The sequence below is a fragment of the Haliotis rubra genome, unplaced genomic scaffold, assembly GCF_003918875.1.
Source record: "Haliotis rubra isolate DU_JTF1 unplaced genomic scaffold, ASM391887v1 Scf645, whole genome shotgun sequence".
NCBI lineage: Eukaryota > Metazoa > Mollusca > Gastropoda > Lepetellida > Haliotidae > Haliotis > Haliotis rubra.
The window spans coordinates 348,730-372,460 of NW_025767352.1; the positions used below are offsets into that span (position 1 = coordinate 348,730).

Genomic DNA, 23,731 nt, shown 5'->3' on the forward strand with positions numbered 1-23,731 from the left:
AATTTGAATTTGTTGCTGTCGAGATCGCATGTATGGCAGAAAATAGTCCATCATCCATCAATAGCCCCAACCCGCAACCTCGCCCTGTCAAACACAGGGAATGTGTCTATATTGACACACCCAGCAGGGACTTTATAACATTTGACTCCATGGTGACCAAGGACTGTATAACAGTTGACTCCACGATAACCAGGGACTTTATAACAGATGACTCCACGATAACCAGGGACTTTATAACAGATGACTCCACGATAACCAGGGACTATATAACAGCTGACCTCATCCTGACCTGGGACTTTATAACAGTTGACTTCATCTTGACCGGGGAGTTTATAACAGCAGACTTCATCTTGACCGGGAACTTCATAACAGTTGACTCCACGATAACCAGTGACTTTATAACAGTTGACTACATGGTGACCAGGGACTTTATAACAGTTGACTTCATCTTGACCGGGGACTTCATAACAGTTGACTCCATAGTGACCAGGGACTTTATAACGGTTGACTTCATCTTGACCGGGGACTTTATAACAGTTGACCCCACGATAACCAGGGACTTATAACAGCATTCTCCATCTTGACCAGGGATTTATAACATTTCACTCCATGGTGACCAGGGCTTTATAACAGTGACTGATTCCATGGTGACCAGGGACTTTATAACAGCTGACTTCATCTTGGCCGGGGACTTTATAACAGTTGATTCCATGGTGACCAGGGACTTTATAACAGTTGACTTCATCTTGGCCGGGGACTTTATAACAGTTGATTCCATGGTGACCAGGGACTTTATAACATTTGACTCCATCTGACCAGGGACTTTATAACATTTCACTCCATGGTGACCGGGACTTTATAACATTTAACTGTATAACAGTCCATGGTGACCAGGGACTTTATAACATCTTGATTCCATATCTAACTGTATAACAGGGACTTAATTCCATGGTGACCAGGGACTTTATAACATTTGACTCCATCTGACCAGGGACTTTATAACATTTCACTCCATGGTGACCGGGACTTTATAACAGTTGATTCCATATCTAACTGTATAACAGTTAATTCCATGGTGACCAGGGACTTTATAACAGCTGACTTCATCTTGACAGGGAACTTTATAACAGTTGACTCTATGGTGACCAAGGACTTTATAACAGTTGGTTCCATGGTGACCAGGGACTTCATAACATTGACTCCATGGTGACCAGGGACTTTATAACAGTCGACTTCATCTTGACCGGGGACTTTATAACAGTTGACTCCATGGTGACCAGGGACTTTATAACAGTTGATTCCATGGTGACCAGGGACTTTATAACAGTTGACTTCATCTTGACCGGGGACTTTATAACAGTTGACTCCATGGTGACCAGGGACTTTATAACAGTTGACTTCATAACAGTGGACTTCATCTTAACCGGGGACTTTATAACAGTTGACTCCATGGTGACGAGGGACTGTATAACGGTTGATTCCATGGTGACCAGGGACTTTATAACAGCTGCATGACTTCATCTTGACCGGGGACTTTATAACAGTTGACTCCATGGTGACCAGGGACTCTATAACGGTTGACGTCATGGGTACCGATGACTTTATAACATTTGATTCCATGGTAACCAGGGACTCTATAATTACCAGTGACTTTCTCGTAACCCGGGAATTGTAAGCAGGGTACATATGATTTCCCAGGAATGGTGTAATCGATTGTTATAACGGAGGACCTTTAAGATACAATGGGACATATCTATCAACCGGGACTATGCTAAACCAGGAAGCTCATCGTGTTACGGGGAAGTGGAAGAAGATGAGGGGTGCGAACTATGATTATATTCATCTTATAGTTTTCTGCTTTGTGTCCTGATGAACCTGATAATAATATTTTTCATCTTAATACCATTTTGCTGTACAAATATTGTGCTTAAACTAGTATAATACCCCAGTTCCGCTATAGGGCTGTAATAACATCGATGCAGCTTTAAATTTTAATTCTCTCACTCACTAACCTAACAATTCTTCATTTGTACATAATGTTAAGATGGAAAATTTTATACGCACCTATTCAGAATAGATGGAGACGAAACCAATACTTATAACGCGGAAACAGCTGCGCTCCACAAAGACTGTCCGCATCAACACCCCAGTGCACTTGAACTCTACCCTTTTTGTGGAGCCTATTGTATCGACTTTCATTATCAAGGAACTAAATTATGTACATGTTATCCTCCCTTCCTTCTCAGCTTTTTGTTTACCTAATAATATATTTTCCCACAGCGATGATACGAGCGTTAGTTTTTTCACGTATCTAAATGTCTCAGCTTTTTTTATATTTTATAATAAATTTTCTAAAATGACATGAGTTTGTTTGTTTTTTCAGAAGATCTCAGCTTTTTCTATACTTGATGATAGATTTGACCAAATGATCCGAATGTATATGTTATCAGAGTGAGTGTGTGAGTTTAGTTTTACGCCGCACTCAGCAATATACCAGCTATATGGCGGCGGTCTCAGTGTAAATAATCGACTCTGGACCAGATAATCCAGTGATCAACAGCATGAGCATCGATCTACGCAATTGGGATACGATGAAATGTGTCAACCAATTCAGCAAGTCTGTCCACCGGATCCCGCTAGTCGCCACTTACGACAAGCATGGGTTACTGAAGAGCAACTGTAACCCTAAGTCTCTTTCCCTCTCTCTCTCTCTCTCTCTCTCTCTCTCTCTCTCTCTCTCTCTCTCTCTCTCTCTCTCTCTCTCTCTCTCTCTCTCTCTCTCTCTCTCTCTCTCTCTCTCTCTCTCTCTCTCTCTCTCTCTCTCACACACACACACACACATACGCACGCAGCATTAAGACTGTACGAATTGTGAACGTGAAAAGTATAACAGGTAATGGATATGTATCACGCTCGCACGCACACACACACACGCACGCAGCATAAAGAAACGATATAGAGTTTTTAGCGAGTATCTGCAAAGTATAACAGCTACACCAACAGGAAAAATAGATTTTACTTTCCTGAAGGTTACAATGACATGTGTTCACATATTACTTCTGGGTACTCGACATGCATATCAGTCATATCTACACATGGATACAGTGTGTGAAGCCCATTTCTGGTGTGCCCCGCCGTGCTGGAATATTGCTAAAAGCGGCGTAAAACTAAACTCATTCACTGACTCACTCATTTGCCATAAGCGGATCCAGAGGGGGGTGGGGTTGCAGAGGTGCGCACCCCCCCCTCCCCTTTATTCTTCTGAAAGTTTGTTCAATTACCATTGAAACTCGGGTGAAAATGAAGTGTGCACACACCCCACCTGTTCTCAATAGTGTGCACCCCCCTTTCTCAAAAACCTGCATCCGCCCCTGTTTGCACTGACCTCTTTTCCAGAGTCATGCGCCCATATAGTAACACATTTTTTCTCCTAGCCCTTAGATAAAAAAACGACAATATAAGAAAGGCACAGAATTCATTTATTTTTTAAAATAAGCATAAGAGAAAGCCAATACCAAATTATTCATTTTCAATCAAATCACGATTTGTTAACACCTTGAAGAGTATCATTTAAAAAGTAATATTATTGAAAGAAATGTCCACACAATTTCTGTAACTCGAATTCCATTATATCGATATATCTTCTGATGCAATGAAACACGTGTACCAAACATACCCATAAAAAAGGGATACAAGTACCAAAAAAGTCGATATGGCGGAACAACATTAATCAATTAATCTAATACGTTATGAAACTCGTGAAGATCTGAGTTCAAACTGATCTTCAGTAACCCATGCTTGTCAAGGCATTCGACTAAGGGGATCGGGTGGTCAGGCTCGCTGACTTGTTTGGCACATCGTATTTTAAATGCTGGGAAATTTTCTGAGCGCGGCGTTACACAACAAACAAGTGAGTGAGTGAGTGAGTTAAAATTTATAGTCACATCGGCGATATTTCAGCCATATCGTGACTAAAACTAGTTCTAAATTTATAATACATACACAACAAACAAAAGAATCTAATGTTACATGGGGACACCAGTATATCCCATATGAATATGGTCTGAAATCTGTACCCTGTTATCTCGAACTAGTGAAATATCGTGTGTGTACTGGTTCGCAGGACTCAACTTTTTCTACATAAAGATCAAACGTAATCGTGATTAACGTCACTCGTGTTTGTTTGTTTGTTTGTTCGTTCGAATTCGTTCGTTCGTTCGTTTAACGCTGCACTCAGCAATATTCCAGCTGTATAACGACGGTCTGTAAATATTCGAATCTGGACCAGACAATCTAGTGATCAACAGCATGAGCATCGATCTACGTATTATGATACGATGACATGTGTCAAACAAATCAGCGAGCCTGACCACCCGATTCCGTTAGTCGCCTCTTACCGCGAACTTGAGTTGCTGAAGACCAATTCTAACCAGGATCTTCACGGATGTTTCTAAAAAGGAAATGCATAGAAGATACTGGGACAGTTGATTTTGGTAATTCGTGAAACATTGAATACAAAATGAAAAAAATTGTACTGAACCATGCTTGTCCCACATTTGTTAACTGGCGTCGTGCACAAATAACCGTATTAGCTTTACACACCAATGTTTATAAGACTACACGAAAGCGTCATGTAAAGGCTGTGACAAGCTGTGACAGTCACGTGGTGTGACAGTCATCAGTGACAAGAACCATAAAAGGTCACTTTTACCACGGGGATATCCGACAAACAATTGATTGATCTCAGGCACGTAACTTTTAATCAGTGTTGTAGTTACTTCCTTGACAATTCTGCGGCGTCTAAATTACAAGGAAATACAAGTGGAATTATAAGTGCTGTCGGGCCTGTATCCATAGGCATTCATCGCATTTCGAGAGAGGAATAGGAACATCTGTGCAAACGTTCACACCCGAACACCGCTGTGCCGCGTAATGGCGGTGACAGACAAGATGACCTTGATATTTGCCATGGCGTTCTCCTACGTTCAGATATACTCCACAACCGGTGAGTACGTACAGTTATTGTAAAGTTCGGTGTTACATAAAAGTGTGAAGGAGATTTTATCTTTGTCTGCTGAGAGTGCAGGTACGCATGTCATAAACAAACCTGTCTTTATGTTTTAATTTTGAACTCATTATCTGTCATCTACAAGCAAATTGCTTTTGCCATGTTCCAGCCTCACGATCCCCATTTTTTTGACTCTCTATCTTCGTAACACACACACACACGCACGCACGCACGCACGCACGCACGCACACACACACACACCTTTAGAAAAAGCCCGCAAAATCTGCATTAAATGCATCACAAACTGCAGGAAACAAAATATGCAAGAAACATTTTGTGGTTTTGAGATAGGCAGACGTCCTCTAGAATCAAATGTAGATATCAAAATGCATAAAAATGCAAAATCGCTTGTTAAAGTGACCTCTCGGTCCCCCCCCACCCCACCCCACCCCCATGACGTTTCTTGAAAGAGCTTGTTTTGGAGACACTACCCAACCCCTTTCATATGACGGAATCATAAGGACATAATGTATTCTAATGTTTTCACTTATTCATACATGATGCCAAGGGTTCAAACTAAATACTGAATGGTCACACGCGTGTCAGCACTCAGTATATTGTAAGCAGTGCCAGCTTGAATATCTGGACACAATGGTTTTGAAAGATTAAAATAGGGGTGTCCTTTAAAAACAGCCCCGTCTAAATACAAATCAAGCCATCCAAATCTTTGAATGCTGCTTATGACGGGAAGTCATTCAATACTATACTGAACATATTTCAGATGATATTATCTGAGGGCATACCATTATCCAAGAGGTACAAAATGACAGATCGTTTTTCACTGTCTGCAATTTTTAAAGAAATATTATACCCCAATGTGTTGTGATGACTAATATGTCGTTAACCTCATTGCCCACATATGTGAAATTTTGGATATGGCTTTGATAATGATTCCTTCAAAATAAAATGGAAGCTTTTCTAACATTGGGCATCGAGAATATAGTTAGGCCGACTACTTTTGGGACGCCCCTCGTACATATTGGCTGTTATTATGATGATAGGGTAGGAAATACCCGACTTCTAGGTAAGCATAGACTTGAAAATTGAATTTTACCAAAACATCCTTTTATAAATGTGACTGGGACAAAACAAGGATTATCTATGTATGAATGTGTGAATTACTGTGTAGATATTTAATCATGGATGTTTACGTAATGAATTCTTGTAATGTAAAGTAAAGTGTTGTTAAATTCAATAGATTAAGTACCGATATCATCAATGAATGTATCCGAGCAACTTTAAGCATATCTATTGCTTCACACGTTCATTATTAGCTTAGCATCTTTTCCATAAACCCTTCTGTCCCCTCGGGCGGTTAGCAGTCAGGTGGTTAAAGCGTTCGCCGGGTTCGAGTCCCATATGTGTACAGTGTTTGAAAGCCATTTCTGGTATTCAACTGACTTAATATTGCTGGAGAATTGCTAAAAGTATACTTACTCACTTCAAGTCATACGACGCGTTTGTTTCATTGTACTCTTTCCAAATGATACGCCATTTCTGATTAAACGTTAAGCACATTGCCTTTTGACCCGTGAAGGAGCGGTGGGGTTGCCTAGCTTAATCACACCGAACACTTAGGTTCGAATCCCTACATGGGCACATCTGGTATCTCACTGTGTGATAATGTTGGAATATAGCTGAAAGCGACGAAAAACACATACTCACTTTTACCAGTGAAACGCCATTCCTGCATCATAGTGTGAGTGAGTGAGTACGGTTTTAAGCCGATTTTAGCAACATCCATGCAATATCAGGGCGGGGGATATCAGAAATTGGTTCATATATTGTATCAATGTGGGGAATCGAATCCCAGGCCTTCGGCGTGATGGGCGGACCTTTAACCACTAGGCTCCCCCACCGTCCCTTCTGCATCATAAGTTGATAATCTTCATAACATGAAACGTCATTACAGGTACGTCCTTGACCTTGACCCGGGAACCTTCAGAGGCATTTCCGGGTATGTCGCTTCAATTCAAGTGTGACGTCACGACAGAAAACAGACAACCTGAAGGACTCTTCTTTCATAGGAGCGGTTTCTCCATGTGCACAGTGAAAGTAGACGATTGTACCCAATACATGTCAGCCTCTTGGTCCAAGACACAGTACACCTGCGGGTGCGGCCAACAGACGGACGGCAACTACGTCTACTTCCTCAACGCCTCCTCCTTACACGCCGACGTTGTTGGAGACTGGAGATGCGAATATGATGGCTTTAGCAACATTGTCCGTGTTAACCTGACGGGTAAATATTGACACATATTCGGTTTTAAACATCTAAATTTTATCGGTGGCAATCACTTAACATGACTGATAAATATTCAATTGAATTACATTGAATGTGCTTTGACGGATCCATTGTAAAAGATATTTCATTCACCCGTAAATGTTTCCGGATTGGAAATAATTAACTTACATCCGGAGTGGATTACATTTTTTCTAGATTACATTTTCAAGAAGGAAGCAATGGCTAGGGTATATTATTACAAAGGGGCAATGTGCCCATGTGGGAATCGAACCCGGGTGTTCGGTGTGACGAACGAACGCTTTAACCACTAGGCTACCCCACCGCCCTCCATCGTTGAAACGTTTTTACCTGAATTGCCTAAAGTATGGCAAATCGAGTGAAATGGTTACACCCGTGTTGAATAGGCTTTGTAGTTACCTCAAAACTTTACAGAGGAAAGTATGGAGTCCTGGAAGGGACACTGTCGCGTTGTCGCATTGTTGCACTGGTTAATTTTTAGTCTCTTTGCTTATTTTCGTGAGGGCGACAACGCGACAAATGTCCCTTCCTGGATTCCATACGAAAGCCATTATTGACACCGTTTGTTTTGTTCACATAATTGGTGAAGATATGGTATCAGCAGGTCCTGAAACTAAGGGGGAACAAGTCTACACAGCAAATTGCTTCACCCAGACCTCTAGACCCATCTTGCCCCGTTGCATAATTATTGAAAGTATCGATACATATAAATACAATAACTCTCTCAAACAGTGAAATTAAAACGAAGTAGTTTTTATTACGTGTTGTAAATTATTATACAATCAACAGTTTTTAACCCTCCAGATCCCGAGGGTCCATCACAGACGCGACTGGACAAGACAGAACTCCAGACTAAGGAGGGAGAAAGCGTCAACCTGACCTGCTCGGCCAACTGTCTCCCCGACTGTCGGTACAGCTGGACCAAGGGTGGACAGGACCTGACCAGTCAGACCAGGGGGATTCGGGGTCAAGTCCTGGCTCTGAACGGAGTGGTGGGCGACGACAGCGGCAACTACACCTGCACAGCCGTCAACCCTTCTTCCAACAAAGCAAGCAACGTCTCCATGAACCTTCATGTACTGAGTAAGTACACTTGTTTGCAATATGATACGAAAGTTTGAAACCTTAAATTACTTGATATTAAAAAACCGGATATATTAAATTCAAATAATACAATATGTTATTTTAGTTGGGTGTTTTATTTGAAGTTACCCAATAAATAACATAATGTAAGAAAATTTTAACCCGAAAATCGACGAGCTGAAAATAATTTGTGCGGGCCTTAAATGTGATCTAACAGATAAACTGACAAAAAAAAGATTTGACAGGGAAACAAAAATGTCGTGGTAAACAAAACCTGAACACGTGGATCTCGAACAAGGGATATCTCGATATATGTTCGGGTGACTACGAGAGTACGAGGTTTGGTTATACCTGAATCCGGTATTTGACACTTGTTTGTTAATACGACTGTGAAATATACTCATGCCAATAATGGTTGTCACCCCCTTCAATTTTTTTAATTGGAGAGGGTGGGGGGGGTGTTGGGTTGGGGTGGGGAGGGGGGTGACAACCATTATTGGCATGAGTATATGTTAAAACAACAAGCAATATTAGAGTGAGTTCGAGTTTAAGAGGAGTATTTTGACTCTTCTTGCACTACGATTGTATATACAATACAACGACCGATGCTCGACTGACTGACTGACTGAGTTTGGTTCTACGCCGCTTTTAGCAATATTCCAGCAACATCACGGCGGGGGACACCAGAAATGGGCTTCACACATTGTACCCATGTTGGGATTCGAACCCGGGTCTTCGGCGTGACGAGCCAACGCTTTAACCATTAGGCTACCCCACCGCCCACCGATGCTCGAGTAACGACCAGTTATCGAGGTTACCTTGATACTTGATTTATCACGATTAGCAAAGGTACTATTCTCTGCAACGAACGGAATTGGGGAAGTAGTTTTGTGAAAATACGGCAACAAAAGCTCCCAAGTATCCAGTGTCCGTTTTGAAAAGGCTACTATAAGGATGTGGTAGACTGTGGCGTCGGCAGTCGTTGCACATTTTATCAACCACTTGTTTGACTGATAATTGTTTTTCTTTTTTAAGTTGTATCCACTATCATGAATTTATTTTTATTATTTATTATAGTATCCACTATCATGAATTTATTTTCGATAGACCGTTGTTTTATGGTCAGAAATGGACTCACTTTCACGCATTCCGTGCAATATGATGAACGTTGAATGTTTATGTCAATGTCATAGAGTAAACCATTTCAATAAGTTTCTGTAAAACTTCATATATTCAAACAACATAATTGTTTCCATATATATCCAGAGTGCACCGAAATTCTATCCCCTTTGTCTGTTTAATGTATTCAGCAATCATTCGGTGTATCCCTTTTATCATAAACCCCCCTCAGGGCAGGACCCTTAATTCTCAATGCCATCAGTAAATGTCAATTAACATCTCCCCACGTCGGCAGATCTTATGTATGTACATGTGCACAGGTCAGTGACCTTGCACAACGTGGCGTAATGTCCAATGCGAAATTTTCACCAATAGTTGACGTGAATGTGTTGTCGCATTTTGACAAATATGTTTGTATTGAACCAAAGGGCGATAATTTGACAAGAAAACAATATTATTGTAAAGGTCAAAATATTTCGCATTGTCGTCCCATCAAAAATGTGTTGTAAAAGGTGTTACAATCTACAATAGCTCAACAAGGTAACAATATCTTGGTATTATCACGTTTCTAAGGGTACTATTATCCCAAAGCACCAGGTGTTTACATACTTTTGTACGTCAGTTTATAAAACTAGTGTTGTAGGGGAAGGGGTTGAGTCCAAATGTCCAAATCGATTAGGCCACACAAAGGTCACACACTTGTGTGATGACGTCATAAAAACAAAATGGCCGATTTGGGACTCAACCCCTTCCCCCAACAACAAACGAGGAATTAGCATAACTGGAATAGTGTTGAGTGCGGCGTAAAACTAAACTCACTCATTCATTATTGATTTTCATCTAAATAAAAAGAGAGCTTTATGTCTGTGCTTTCCAGAGTGTTTATCCCTAGTTTACAATAGGAAAGCCAGCCATGATGTTGCTGGAATATTGCTAAAACCAAACTCAGTCAGTCAGTACAATAGGAAAGCAACATATTACTTCCTTCTCTCCTTAATCGCCGCAACAAACATACAAATGGTTTGACATATCTATTAGGGTGTACACTTGTTTCCCCGGACAAACAAAGACTTTTACTTCCCTTAAACAACGTTTAAACAATTTCCCTGTTCTGGCAAAAGGGTCAAGATCGTTACATACTATTTTCATTGTTTAGTGTGATCATGTAGCCAGAAGTATATTACATGACTCAACTTTGGCCCACTTGCTTTTACTGTAGCATTCTCTGTTGCCTACATAAAGGCGAAGGTTAAATAGGTTTAATGGCGTTTAATTCATACATACACTAATGCATACATAGATACGTGCATGCATGCATGCATACAGACAGACACACACACACATACATACATACACAGACACACACATACATACACGCATGCATGCATACATACATGGACACATACATACATACACATGCATGCATACATACATACACACACACATATATATACACGCATGCACATACATACATACATACATACATACATACATACATACATACATACATACATACATACATACATACATACATACATACATACATACATACATACATACATATTTTGTGGATCAATCCTAATTCTAAAACAAGGAGAGATGTCAGCAAACTATGGAGGTAAAGCGTTGAGCTGTACTTTATCAGAGTCTGCTACACCATATGTGTGGTTCGGATAAGTCCTTCAGGCTGAACTAACGCTTCATTTAAATATGTCGAAGTTTCGTTGAATATACCTAATTGAGTGAGGTTTTGTTTTAACGTTGATCGATAGATAGACAGACAGAGAGATTGAGATAGATAGATAGATATAGTCCGTTTGGCTCAAAAGCGGACCGATGAATTGCAATCTAACTCGAAAACTAATAAACATCAAATTCTCAATGAAACGCTGATCATAATCAAAACATCATACCAACTCTGTGAGGTTTTTGCAGAATTTTTGTCCTAAAAATAAAAAAGTTATTTAACAAACTATCATTAAAATATTGACACAGTTCACTATTTGTTACGAAGGAGGAGTGCAGAGAAAGGGACAGCCAGGTGTTCGAGAAGCACGTTCACAGACAAAGTTATTTATTCATTAACCTGTGCTGTGCCGTCTCCATCCGTTCTCGAACACCTGGCTGTTCGCTCTAAACGTGGAACCTTAGAGCACTTGTATAGCATTTATTCAGTTATAAAAAATAGAAAACAGTCTTATAAGTCTACTTTTGTTTGCTATATTGATGCTATGAAGGCTTTTGATAAGGTAAACAGACACTGTCTTTGGTATAAACTACTGCAGCTTGGCATTAACGGGAAGTTCTTACACGCAGTTCAGACCATGTATGACAGTACCTCGGCCCGGGTCCATATTAACGATGAATACACAGACAGTTTCTCTGAAACCTCCGGCGTTCGTCAGGGGTGTGGGTTGTCGCCAACGTTGTTTTCAATATATGTGAACGACCTTGCTCACGAGATCAACAGTTTAGGATGTGGCATTGATGATGTTAGGTTCAGTTTGTTATTATATGCAGATGACATAGCACTTATCGCTCCTGACGAGGTGTCATTGCAGAGAATGTTGGATGTTGTAGCTGATTGGTGCTCCCGCCGGCGAATTCTGGTTAATATTCAGAAAACCAAAGTTATTCATTATCGCCCTAAACGGTTTATGAGATCTAAATTTGTTTTTATGATTGGTGATGATTATGTTGATTATACTAACGCCTATAAATATTTGGGACTTTGGCTTGAGGAGAATCTTGATTTAAATTACACTGCTAAAGAAATAGCGAAATCTGCTAACCGCGCGTTGGGATTGGTGATGTGTAAGTTTAAGTCCGTGGGAGGTATGGCTTATAACGTCTTTAATACGTTGTACAGCAACTTAGTGCAACCTATTCTGTCTTACAGTGCAACACTCTGGGGAACTAAGGATTTTAATTGTATAAGTGCAGTACAGAACCGTGCTTGTAGATTTTTCATTGGCGTTAATAGCAAAACCCCTAATTTGGCAGTAAGGGGTGATATGGGATGGACTAGTACTTTGTCAAAACATAGAACAGAAGTATTACGATTTGGGTTAAGTTGCACCGTATGGCACCTGATAGATTGCCTTCTGTTATTAGCAGCTGGTCACGGCGTTTAGCCAAATCATGGGATAACACAGTGTCATCTTTATTACAATCGTTGCAACTCCCAGTGCAAGACCTGTTACACATGTCTAGTAGTGAATTGACTTTGTCATTCCAACATATATAGTTGTTAGATCATCAGGAGTGGCTACGGGAATGGGGAATGACCAGGGTAATCCCAACGGTAATAAGCTACGCACATATAGACAGTTTAAGTACACTGTTACTCCAGAACCATACATAACTGCTATACTGCCCAGATGGCACCGTAGCGTTCTAGGTAAACTTCGCTGTGGTACACTTCCATTAGAAATAGAACGTGGTAGATTTTCTCGTCCTGCGACGCAACTTGCAGACAGGCTTTGTCGTCACTGTAGTAGTCAGGCTGTCGAAGACGAAGTCCATTTCTTAGTTAGCTGTCCTTATTATTCTGATCTTAGGTATGATTTGTTTAGAAAATCTAGTATCTTACACCCACATTTTGCTCAGTTATCAAACACCGAACAAGCTACATTCCTCTTACAAACAGAAATTATTGTTAATCCACTGGCCCCTTTAGTTAGCCGTATGTATCGGCGTAAGCTATGATCCCTATAAAGTTTCCCGCTTTTCCCTTAGGTCTTTCATATGTGTGATACTCCTGAATGTTTTAATCTTATATTTTATACATTTTATGCACATTTTGTCTAGTGTGTCTCATTGGCCATCTGGCCTGGTGTCTGTATTTTTCTATGTCTTTTTACCGTTGCCATGTTTGTCATGTACATTCACGTGACACATAAATAAACTATTTTGTCTGTCTGTCTGTCTGTCTGTTTCAAGTTTCAGCACGTACATGACCCTACTTAACTATAGTTTTATTAATTCATGTAATGAATTATGATCACTGTTAAAAGAACCTTATTGTTCCTGGCCTAATTTGTCAAAGTTCCGTCAACTTTTTTCAAGTAAAATATCTACTCTTAAAGTTCATTTTAAGATTTTTTGTAAACACTTTAATTGATGTATCATTTAGTCGTCATTTGTTATACACGTGTACCACCGATATCTGTTTTCCGGCGTGAGCGGGCATCTCATTGTGAACTACCTGAGGGAAGTTCATCTGTATCATAACGTGTAACTATGTAGCGAACTGAGTGCCTTTGAATTAAGTGTTATGACATTTTCTGTTTTATAATAACAATGTCATCAATAAATATGTTTTTAAAATAAAACTCATTTGGACTTTGTACTTAAAATGTTTATGAATGCAGACTTGATTTCGTCACTATATGGCTGGAATAATGCCGATGTGACGTAAAGCCAACTCAACCTTTCTGGCACTCCACGACCAAGCATAAAAAGTAGTGTTTATTATCCCCTCAAAGGCTAGAAATCTCCACATTCCTATCGATTGTTTTGTTTAAATGTTTTGACTACATGATCCTACCAATCATGTTACATGGTTGCGAGGTGTGGGGACATTCAAATATAGACATTTTAGAAAATGTTCACAGGTTATTCATGAAATCTGTCTGAAACTATCCAAGAGTACACCATCCTAAATGCTCTACGGAGAGACTGGACGAATTCCTACCTCTGTATATATTAAAAAGTTAATAATTTCAGTTTGGTTTAAACTTGCTACTAATGTACATCAACATAATGTCAGTTATAATTCACAATGTTTATCACAACTGCTAGAAAATAATATGTATGCTTCACCATGGCTTGCTTATGTTAAACGTATTTATTTATTTATCTATTTTCTACCATGACTACGGTATCAGATTTCTTTGAGTAGTAGGGGGAATGGGGGTATGAGACCAAGTCCAACAAAAGCCTCTGCAAAGCCTTATTTCACAAATAAGGCTTTTGTCAGGCCCTTAGATCTCGCCCCATTACCCCTACTATAAAAAAAAAGTTTGAGACGCCAGCGCGATACGAACTACACATGCATACCTCACAGCCGCACCACTCAACCGACTGAGCTACCGGGAACTTAGCTGAAGTATCTCGGTTTAACGGGTCTATCCTGGGATTGCATCATCCAAAGCTGGGCTCCGTCTATAATAGCTCCACGTGTCGCTATGACACTATTGTGATTACCCTATGTCGCGTTGACCTCGATGAAACAGTTTAATGTGAATCGCCTATGATCTCTTTGGTGTTTGTAATAAAGGCTTGCTGGGCTTTTTGTATCCCCTGTTCTATATACTTTTTTTTCTCGTCTTCGCTGATAGCAGACTTACGAGACTTGGACCGGATTTCTTGTTTCATCTTACGGTACTTGTCGAGTTCAGAGAGGATTGAACGAAATTCCTCCTCTGAGATCTTACTGTCAGTGCGTGCCGCCGAAATACGCTCACTTACCGTGTTCAGCTTTGCTTCAGCTAGAATTCTAATTTCGTCGTGTTTCAATGCTTTACGGTGCAATTTGCGAGATACAAACTTAAATACCAATCCAGCCAACCCTGACACCCCAGCTGTTATTTCAATACCCAGCACTATGGGTGCAGCCACGATGGTAGCTAACAACCCAACACCTACTGCCCCTAGTCCCATGCTGGTTGCCATAAGGGCAGTATCAGCCCCGTCCACGATATTGAAAGCTCTATGGTACTTCTTACATAGTGCTTTCCGCGTGTCGCGGTCTTGCTCTAGTTGGCGTTTTACATCACATAACTGTCTCAAGCGGAACCCGTCTACGGTTTCCAGGGTCTTCGCTACTTCCTCTACGACTGGGTATAGCCCCATTCTGTATGCCTATAATATATCTGGCAAAATATTTTTTAATTGGGCTTCAGTTAACAGTCGATCAACGTACTTGAGGCTTATAAGGTATAAATCCTCATGTAGGAGAATAGGTGAGAAGTTAATAGGTAACTCTGCATCCACACGAGCCCCATAAGAGGGGCTTATTGAGGAGGCTATAGAACCCGTTGAGGGGTCCGGTTGTATGATGATACGGTAACGTTGACCATGGGTCCGGGGACTCCAGTGTACTGTCACCCCGGGTAAAAGTTGTTGCTCTTTACTAACAGAATGTCTCAGGAGATAGACTTCGATGATGAGTGTGGAGCCTGGTACCATAGCCGGAACCTCCTGGTACCAGTAGCGGTTAAACCTTAACTCACCCCCCTCGTATGCCTGTAACATATTGGGTAAAACCGGTCTTAGTATAATATTTGTATTAGACCCCGGAATGAAACCCCCGGGCAAGGTACCGTTATTCCTAATTTCAGAGATACGACTATATTCGTTCAATGAGATATAAGGTGCGGTGAGGGTCATATTGAGCAACCATTCAGGCTCTTTAAAATCTGATAACGACACCCGCCTATACACGTTGTCTTTGAAGTGCAGGATGTATAAGGTGTCTTCCTCACCAGGCTGATCGAATCCCTCCGTGTCCCCTAGGTCGTTAAGCGTAGCGTTGGGGTGATGTCTAGTCATTGCTATAATATATACTATTACGAGATAGTTTCCAATTGTTTTTCTGATAATTTCTCAGGAATGCACTTCACCCCCATGAAGTGTATGTTGTCGGGTAGGAAGATCTTGATGAGTGATATCGTGTCTTCCACGATCACGGTGACTCCCTGCAGACTGGTGTTGGAGTCGACACCCACCCGCACGTAAACAGTGCAAACGTGATACTGGTGTCGTTTCCCCCACCGGAGTTTGATCCCCTTCACGATTTCGACATCATCCCGCAGATGGTTCCCCTAGGTAGACTTGGATGACCAGCGTTGAGTTCGCCGGTAGACTCTCCAGGATGTTGACCACGCCTTCGAATTCAGACACCAACTGCAATACCACGTTTTGCATCCCGGGCTTGCTAGATAGCATGTGGGCTGCCATACTGGAGACTGGGCTGATGATTACGCTACGCCTCTGAGCCGGGATGTAAGCCACGAGCAGGGTTCCGTTGTTCACGACTTTGTTTAGGTAGTTGTCTTTGTTCTCCGTGAACCCGTAGGGGGGAGCCGAGCCTAATGTTGAGAAACCAGTCGACTTTAGCGGGCACCAACACCCACTTGTCTTCGTCGGTTAAGACGAGGGAATACTGCTTATTTTTGGTGATGGCCGTCACGTTGCTCTCAACTTCGTCTAAGTCGAACAGTTTGCCCCCGAACGATGGGTATATTATCCATTTATCATCTCCGGTGTTGACTAGGGTGTACCGAGTGTTGGCGACCGCTCTTGAGGTATCTACTATACCACTTAGATTGCTAGTACCACCGATGGAGGGGACTTCAACGTGTTTGTAAATGTTGTTTTTCAGTTGCAAGGCGTACAATTTACCATCTACTCCGGGGTCGTCGAATCCGCGTGTGTCTCCGAGGTCGGATATCCCCGCATTGACACATTTTTTCACCTTCATTCCGGGGCCTTGTGCGCTGGTCATTTTATGTGCAGCGTTATGCTGAGGTATCCTATATTCACGGGATTATGATTTATATCTAACACCGATATTATCAGCTCAGGGATGTTGCCCCGAGTTAACCTCTTATACTGCCGCGGTGAAAACGACTCGGTTCTACCGTCGTTGTATTTCTCCGTTTTCACCGGTACGGCTCTCAGTATCGTGGAAGGGTGACCCCCTTGAATGTTGTCCGTTGTGCTCACTTGGGCGAGATGAATGCACAGCTCTCGGTATGGTACTAGGTCGGGTAACTTCGTGCCTGTGACGGTAGTTGTTGGTTTTATCTCGTCAGGCGACATACCGAGTGTCCTCGCCAATGGCCGGCTGAGTCTCAAGGGGTTTCTTCTGTTGTTGATTAACACCACTGTGCCGTTTGAGTCGTTCATCTTGAGTTCGGCTCCCAGGGGCTTGAAGACCTTGTCGCTTAGCGAGCACACGCTGTAGTAGCCGTCAGTTATCTGGTTGCGGGCGCCACTAACGATCAGCTTATTGTTGCTGGCGTTGATGTTAGTCCATTGCGGTAGGTAGGTGATATCGCAGAGTGCGACTTCGAGTTGACCCGACGTGTTATCGATCGCGTGTATCAGCTGAACGGCCTCGCCGCTCGTTATTCCTGGAAGTGTTATGTACATGTTAGAGTATATATGCTCATTATATAATAGTTTTAAAATGTACTACCAAAGAGGAGCATCCTCTCAAGGAGTGTCTTACTCCCCTGGAGTGTTTTACCCTAAACTGGGCATAGATTTCCCCCACATGAAGATCGTGGTCGCTGATGGGCTGTATTTCAATGCCCAGTTCATAGATGTGTTCAATCGGTATAGGTTTTCGGTGACTAACGCTAGGGTAGTTCATGCTTGGTTCAACAACCCGATGCAGTTCTGGCAGAATCAACTCAACTTTGCCGTGTGGTGCGCTACAACGGGATGTGGTGTGACATTGGCCGACACTCGGCGTGGACCGCTGAGTCAGTCTGTGTTCACGTTCCACGTGTACTACCAGGTCAGGCGTATCCTTAAAGAGATCAGCGCTCCGGTCCCACAGGACAAAGCATGGAGCGCAGTAAACAACCAGTACGATAGGCGGGCCTACGAACGTATTTGCAACGAATTCAAACTAAACCCGAAGACGGATTGGCGTTTGCCGGGACCGAACCACGGGTTGGGTATCCCCATCGTTCACAACATGCCCCTCGTGGATGCCAGCGAGAAGATGAAAGAATGGGGTTTCAAGTCGTATCATCACCTCACAACGAACAAGTGGGATGACCGTTACATGGCTTTCAACAACAGCAAGGATTACCGAGTCTGGAGGTTTGAGCAGGGGGCAGCGGATGACTGGAAAAAGTTCATGCTGGACACGTCGAAAGGGTTTACTCGTGTTGGTGTCACCAGATTGAACGACTCGATTCGAACATACGTGTGGGCGCTGTTGGGTGCGCAGACGCAAACGCGTTCCAACATCCTCGGTAAGGGGACTGCTTACGACGCTCAGAAACAGTTCGTTGTTAACGTTGAGGATGCTATCAATTCTCCAGTTGATCTCCCGAGTGCCATCAAACGCTACCAAGACGTGTTGGAATACGCCAGGTCGAAAGTCGACTACGTCTTCGACGTGGGACTGTACATGGCTCTGAGTGATATGCAACTGAGAGTAAAAAAAGTGGTGGGCTACAACAACGAAATAGTCATAGTCACGACGGACCAAAAGTTGGGAGTCAATTTTGATGTCAACGTGCCCCACGTCCCACCACCCACGACCGGTGAAACGGGTATAGTGGCACCATCCCCAAAGCCTAGGGTTCAACCAACACCCCCTGTGGGATCACACATTCAGGCGTCCAACCAGCAGCACATCGACCGTAAAACAGCCCTGGTGGTTGGTGGGGTCGCGGCCGGTCTCATTTGGTTAAAAATTCCTTAGCCGCTACGTACACCAAACCCGCCACGGCGACGATGGCTGCGCACAGGTTTTGACTGAGCCATGTGGCAGTTTTAGCCAGAGCGCTCAGCAGCCACGAGACGATGCTACCCAGGATGCCGGGCAGGGCTTCGCGGCCTTACCAGCCAGTTTAGCCAGGGCCTCCCCTAGGGATTTCAGGTGTTTTTTTATCCAGTCTTTGACACCACCTGTGGGTGTGGGGGTACCCCCACTTGGTGTGCCGCCGGCAGGCGTCAATGACACCACCAGGGTTGATATGATGAAGCCCAATGCAGTCAGAATGCTGGCGATGGTGATGCCTTGCTCTCGGAAGAGGATTCGGACCCTGTCAGCTAGCGTGGTGTCCTCATTTAGGACTCGAACGATGGTTTCCGCATTACCCACTGATCTGGGATCGGAGGGCTTCCCGTTCGAGGAAGCGGATTCCAACCGAAACGCGCTCTCGCCTTCCAAGTTTTGTTCTCTCCTCGATAACGACGCTTCATATCATCGCCTTCAGTTTGGGTGAGTTTTATTTTCTCGCGAGCGATGTGCTCGTCGACTTTGTTCAGTTTCCCCATGTTGTTAACGAGTTCTCCGCGTACATGTTTCAAGGCTTCGTCTAGGCCTCTTAGAACACGCTTAGAAGTGATGGGCATAGGATATATGGACTGACTATAAACAAGACGTCCCTGTCTCCGATGGACACTAAGCGTTGGATAGCTATTGATGGGATAAACACGTACGCGTACGGGCATGAGAAAATTGAACCAAGAACATAAGTGTATATAGGTGACATGTCACGGAACCAGAGAAAGTTTGAGGCTATTTACTACAGCCCACGTGGGTACTGGAAAGGAGCTAGCGCTGTACATAAGCTGGCTAAAATGGCGCGAGTACCCCAGGAGGAGGCCAAAGCGTGGCTTGAAAAACAAGCCCTGTGGCAGATCTATTTACCGGGCACCACGCTACGTGCCTAGAAGGAAGTTTGGTATTAACATACCCAATAGCGTTCACCAGGCAGACCTCCTGTTCCTACCCCACGACAGGGTGAGGCGCAAAACCTACAAGTATGCCCTGACTATCGTGGATGTGGCCAGCCGGTATAAGGAAGCGGAGCCCTTAACCGCGCAAGATTCGAACCAGGTGGCTCAAGCCATGGAGCGCATATATAAGCGTAGTCCGCTGACGTGGCCAACAGAGCTGCAAGTCGACCCCGGGCGGGAGTTCATGGGTGTCGTGTCACACCTGCTGGATAAACATGACACCAAGGTCAGGCGTGGCACGGCCGGAGCCCATCGCAGCCAAGCCATAGTTGAGAGATTCAATAGGACTTTGGCTGAGCGCTTATTCGGCCATCAGTATGCGAGAGAGATGGCCAACCCGGGGGAAACGATCGACTGAATGGGTAGCGCAGTTACCTCAGGTGGTGTCGGCCATAAACCACGAAATCACCCGTCTCACCGGCAAGAAACCAGCAGACGCTATCAAACTAAAATCAATAGTGGCAGAGTCGGCTGCACCATCGCGTGGGAAAGAGAAACAGATACCAGATAGGGCCCTAGTGAGGTATCTATACCAGCCGGGGGAACACGAGGGTGATAGCCGTAAGCGAGCCACCGATCCTATATGGTCAGTCAAAACTTACAACATAGATAAAGTGGACAGAAAGCCGACGAGCCGAACTTGTACTACTTGAGAGATGGGCCAGGGAGAGGGTTTGTTAGACAGGAATTATTAGTCATACCGTACGGCACAATGTTACCCCCCAAGCAAAATATTTAACACTTACCAAGTAATCCCAATATAGTATCCTGTCAACACGACATGTCACATGATCAGGAAAGTGCTAGTTCGCTATCTCAGGATAGACCCGTTAAACCGAGATACTTCAGCTAAGTCCCCGGTAGCTCAGTCGGTTGAGTGGTGCGGCTGTGAGGTATGCATGTGGAGTTAGTATCCCGCTGGCGTCTCAAACTTTTTTATAGTAGGGGTAACGGGGCGAGATCTAAGGGCCTGACAAAAGCCTTATTTGTGAAATAAGGCTTTGCAGAGGCTTTCGTTGCACTTGGTCTCATACCCCCATTCCCCCTACTACTCTTTGGGTTTTTTTGTGAGTACCGGGAACGCTAAATTCAGTGTTCACTGTAACTTGACTGTTCCCGCGAAAGCGACACCTAAATTGAGGATGTTTGGTCCAGATTTTGCTTTCCCGGGCCATAACCGTACACACACGCTACCGTCAGCTCTGAACAGAGAGAAGCGGCTTTCATCCGAAAATAGCACCCTCTGCCACTCACGTCACTGCCAACGTCGAACCGTCCGAGCCCATCTAAGTCTCCGGCGACGATGTTCGCCTGCCAACTGCTATCCCCGGAAAGGTTGGTAAGCCCGGATTCCATAGGACCTCAGTCGTCTGGCTACTGTGTAATGGCTTACACGATGAGCCATCAGGAAGGGGTTTCTGAGATGCAGCGTGCGCAGATACTGGTCCTCCTGGGGCGTTTTGACTGGAGGTCTGTCTGATAGTGGCTTGTCTGAGGTCAGTCCTGTCTGTCGATATATATATCGCTGCATGAGTCTGGTGATGGTGACGCGATGACAGCCAAGCGTTCTTGCAACGTGGGTGTGAGAGGCTCCCACTTCGATCATTCCGATCGCCCGTTCTCGTTGTAACAAAGTTAATCGAGTCATTCTTTTGGTGTTTTTTTCAACAGAACGAATATCTGACAACCCGTCCTTTTGCATTGGTTTTATACCCATTGGGTTTTAATGTTTTCGCACTACGTGAAAAACATGAAACCATATTTGGACAAAATGGTGAAAAGCATTTATTGCATGCCTTATTTCCAAGTGAAAAACTCATTATTGCGTTTGGGCGAGGTGTTTTCATGTGATGGTGATTGTAGTTAAATTTGGAATTTTGGGTAATTTCAATTTCAAAGTGGTAACTTTTCTTTAGCCCGTCAGTTTAGTAATCACGGCAAGCTGAACGTAAAAATACATGTACATAATCTATCACTAAAGAAAAAAATGCGTGCATGTTATCGCTATTGCCACATGTCAATTTCACACAGATGGATACAGTATACACATATATAAGCATTTGTTTATATCCAGCTGGGGTTGTAACTTCACAACACAATATCACTGGCTCAGTAACATTGCGCACGACTATCACATGCTTCCAGAACTTAGTCTGAGAGAATTTACCATCCAACGGCACAGAGATCGTGGGACAGATATGATCAGGGATGTTTGTCCTAAGTGTGTGATTGACATATGTGTGAAACTGACATGTGGCCATAGCAATAAAATGCACGCATATCCTTTCGTGATAGATTATGCATTTTTACGTTATGCTAACAGTGAGAACTCCCGCACTGAAAGAGTTTACCGGAGGCAACTTTCATAACTAAGTCTAAGAGTACCGTATTTCCTCTAATAAACGCTTTCGGACTTTGAAACCCGGCGCTTATTAAAGACCCGGCCCTTATTGGAGACCCGGCGCTTATTGGAGACCCGGTGCTTATTGGAGACCCGGCGCTTATTGGAGACCCGGTGCTTATTGGAGACCCGGCGCTTGTTAAAGACCAGAGCCCTTCTTGGAGACCCGGCACTTATTAGAGACTCGGTGCTTATTTGAGACCCGGCGCTTATTAGAGACCGGTGCTTATTAGAGACCGGCGCTTATTGGAGACCTGGCGCTTGTTAATGACCACAGCCCTTATTGGAGACCCGGCGCTTATTAGAGACCGGCGTTTATTGGAGACCCGGCGCTTATTACATAATGTCCATCAACCCATGCCATGTGGAGAACAGGAAGTTACGACTACGACCATTCCTTAATAAATCTATTTTTGGATCAAGGGAGAATCCATCCATAAGAAACGTACCCGGTGCTTATTAGAGGCCCGGCTCTTATGCGAAATCCGGCGCTTATTAGAGGAAGTGCGGTACTTTCCGTCTAACGATACAGAGATTGTACGCTTCGGTGACAGATCTCATCAGGGATGTTTGTTCAACATGCGTGAATCGTCGACTCAATCAGTGTAAAGCTGGCATGTGGTCATAGCGATAACATGGACGTGTTTCCTTTAGTTGTAGATATGTATTTGAGATCTCGTGCATTGGAAGAGCTGACTGGATTCAACTTACACCACAAGCAACATCTTACCCCATGTCAAAGAGTAGCATGGTGCGGTATATGTTTACTCATGTATATATAATTTCGGTAGCGTATAAATACTTTCTGTAATTTATGTTATATCTGGGATTACACATTTTTAGTAAACTAGAAGTTCCAGTACTTTTATGAGGTTTAGTCCCATCCGGAAATACAACCAAGACTGTCAGAATCAGCGATCTAACCCACTCAGCCACCGCCGATTCTATTGCCATCATTTCTGTATAAAATACAATTTTCAATATGGCTATGGTTATATAATCAACTGGCACAGTGTACAACTGCTTTTACCATATTCTGGAGATTTTCGCTAGCTTTGGGAAAGGTGTCACTCCAGTCTAAAATAATGTTGAAAGGAATATAAGCCGTATTTCCTGTAATAAGCGCTAGATCTCTAATAAACGCCGGGCCTCTGTATTCTCCCTTGATCCAAAAATATATTTATTAAGTAATGGTCCCTTTCGTCATAACTTCCTGTCCTCCACATGGCATGGGTTGATTGATATTATGTAATCGTCGAGGATGCAATCATGGGGTTTCTTATAAACGCCGAGGGTAAAGCAG

The 23,731-nt window shown here is 43.2% G+C and overlaps 2 protein-coding genes across 2 annotated transcripts in view; both read left to right on the forward strand.

Annotated features, from left to right (window-relative positions):
• The first annotated feature begins 32 nt into the window (after positions 1-32).
• LOC124256949 (protein PBMUCL2-like) lies at positions 33-566 on the forward strand. The gene has a single exon (XM_046690908.1). The coding sequence runs from the start codon at positions 33-35 to the stop codon at positions 564-566; it is 534 nt and encodes a 177-aa protein (XP_046546864.1).
• Positions 567-4,714: 4,148 nt separating this feature from the next.
• The window catches only part of LOC124256964 (hemicentin-1-like), a 28,947-nt gene continuing 9,930 nt past the window's right edge, over positions 4,715-23,731 (forward strand). Inside the window, exons 1-3 of the mRNA XM_046690925.1 lie at positions 4,715-5,005; positions 6,981-7,310; positions 8,136-8,414. Of these exons, the coding sequence (XP_046546881.1) occupies positions 4,933-5,005; positions 6,981-7,310; positions 8,136-8,414 (682 nt within the window). The 5' untranslated portion in view covers positions 4,715-4,932. The remainder of the gene's footprint in view (positions 5,006-6,980; positions 7,311-8,135; positions 8,415-23,731) is intronic.

Coding starts and splice junctions, on each gene's coding strand:
- LOC124256949 (XM_046690908.1), top strand. CDS start 33: ATGGCAGAAAATAGTCCATCATCCATCAATAGCCCCAACCCGCAACCT.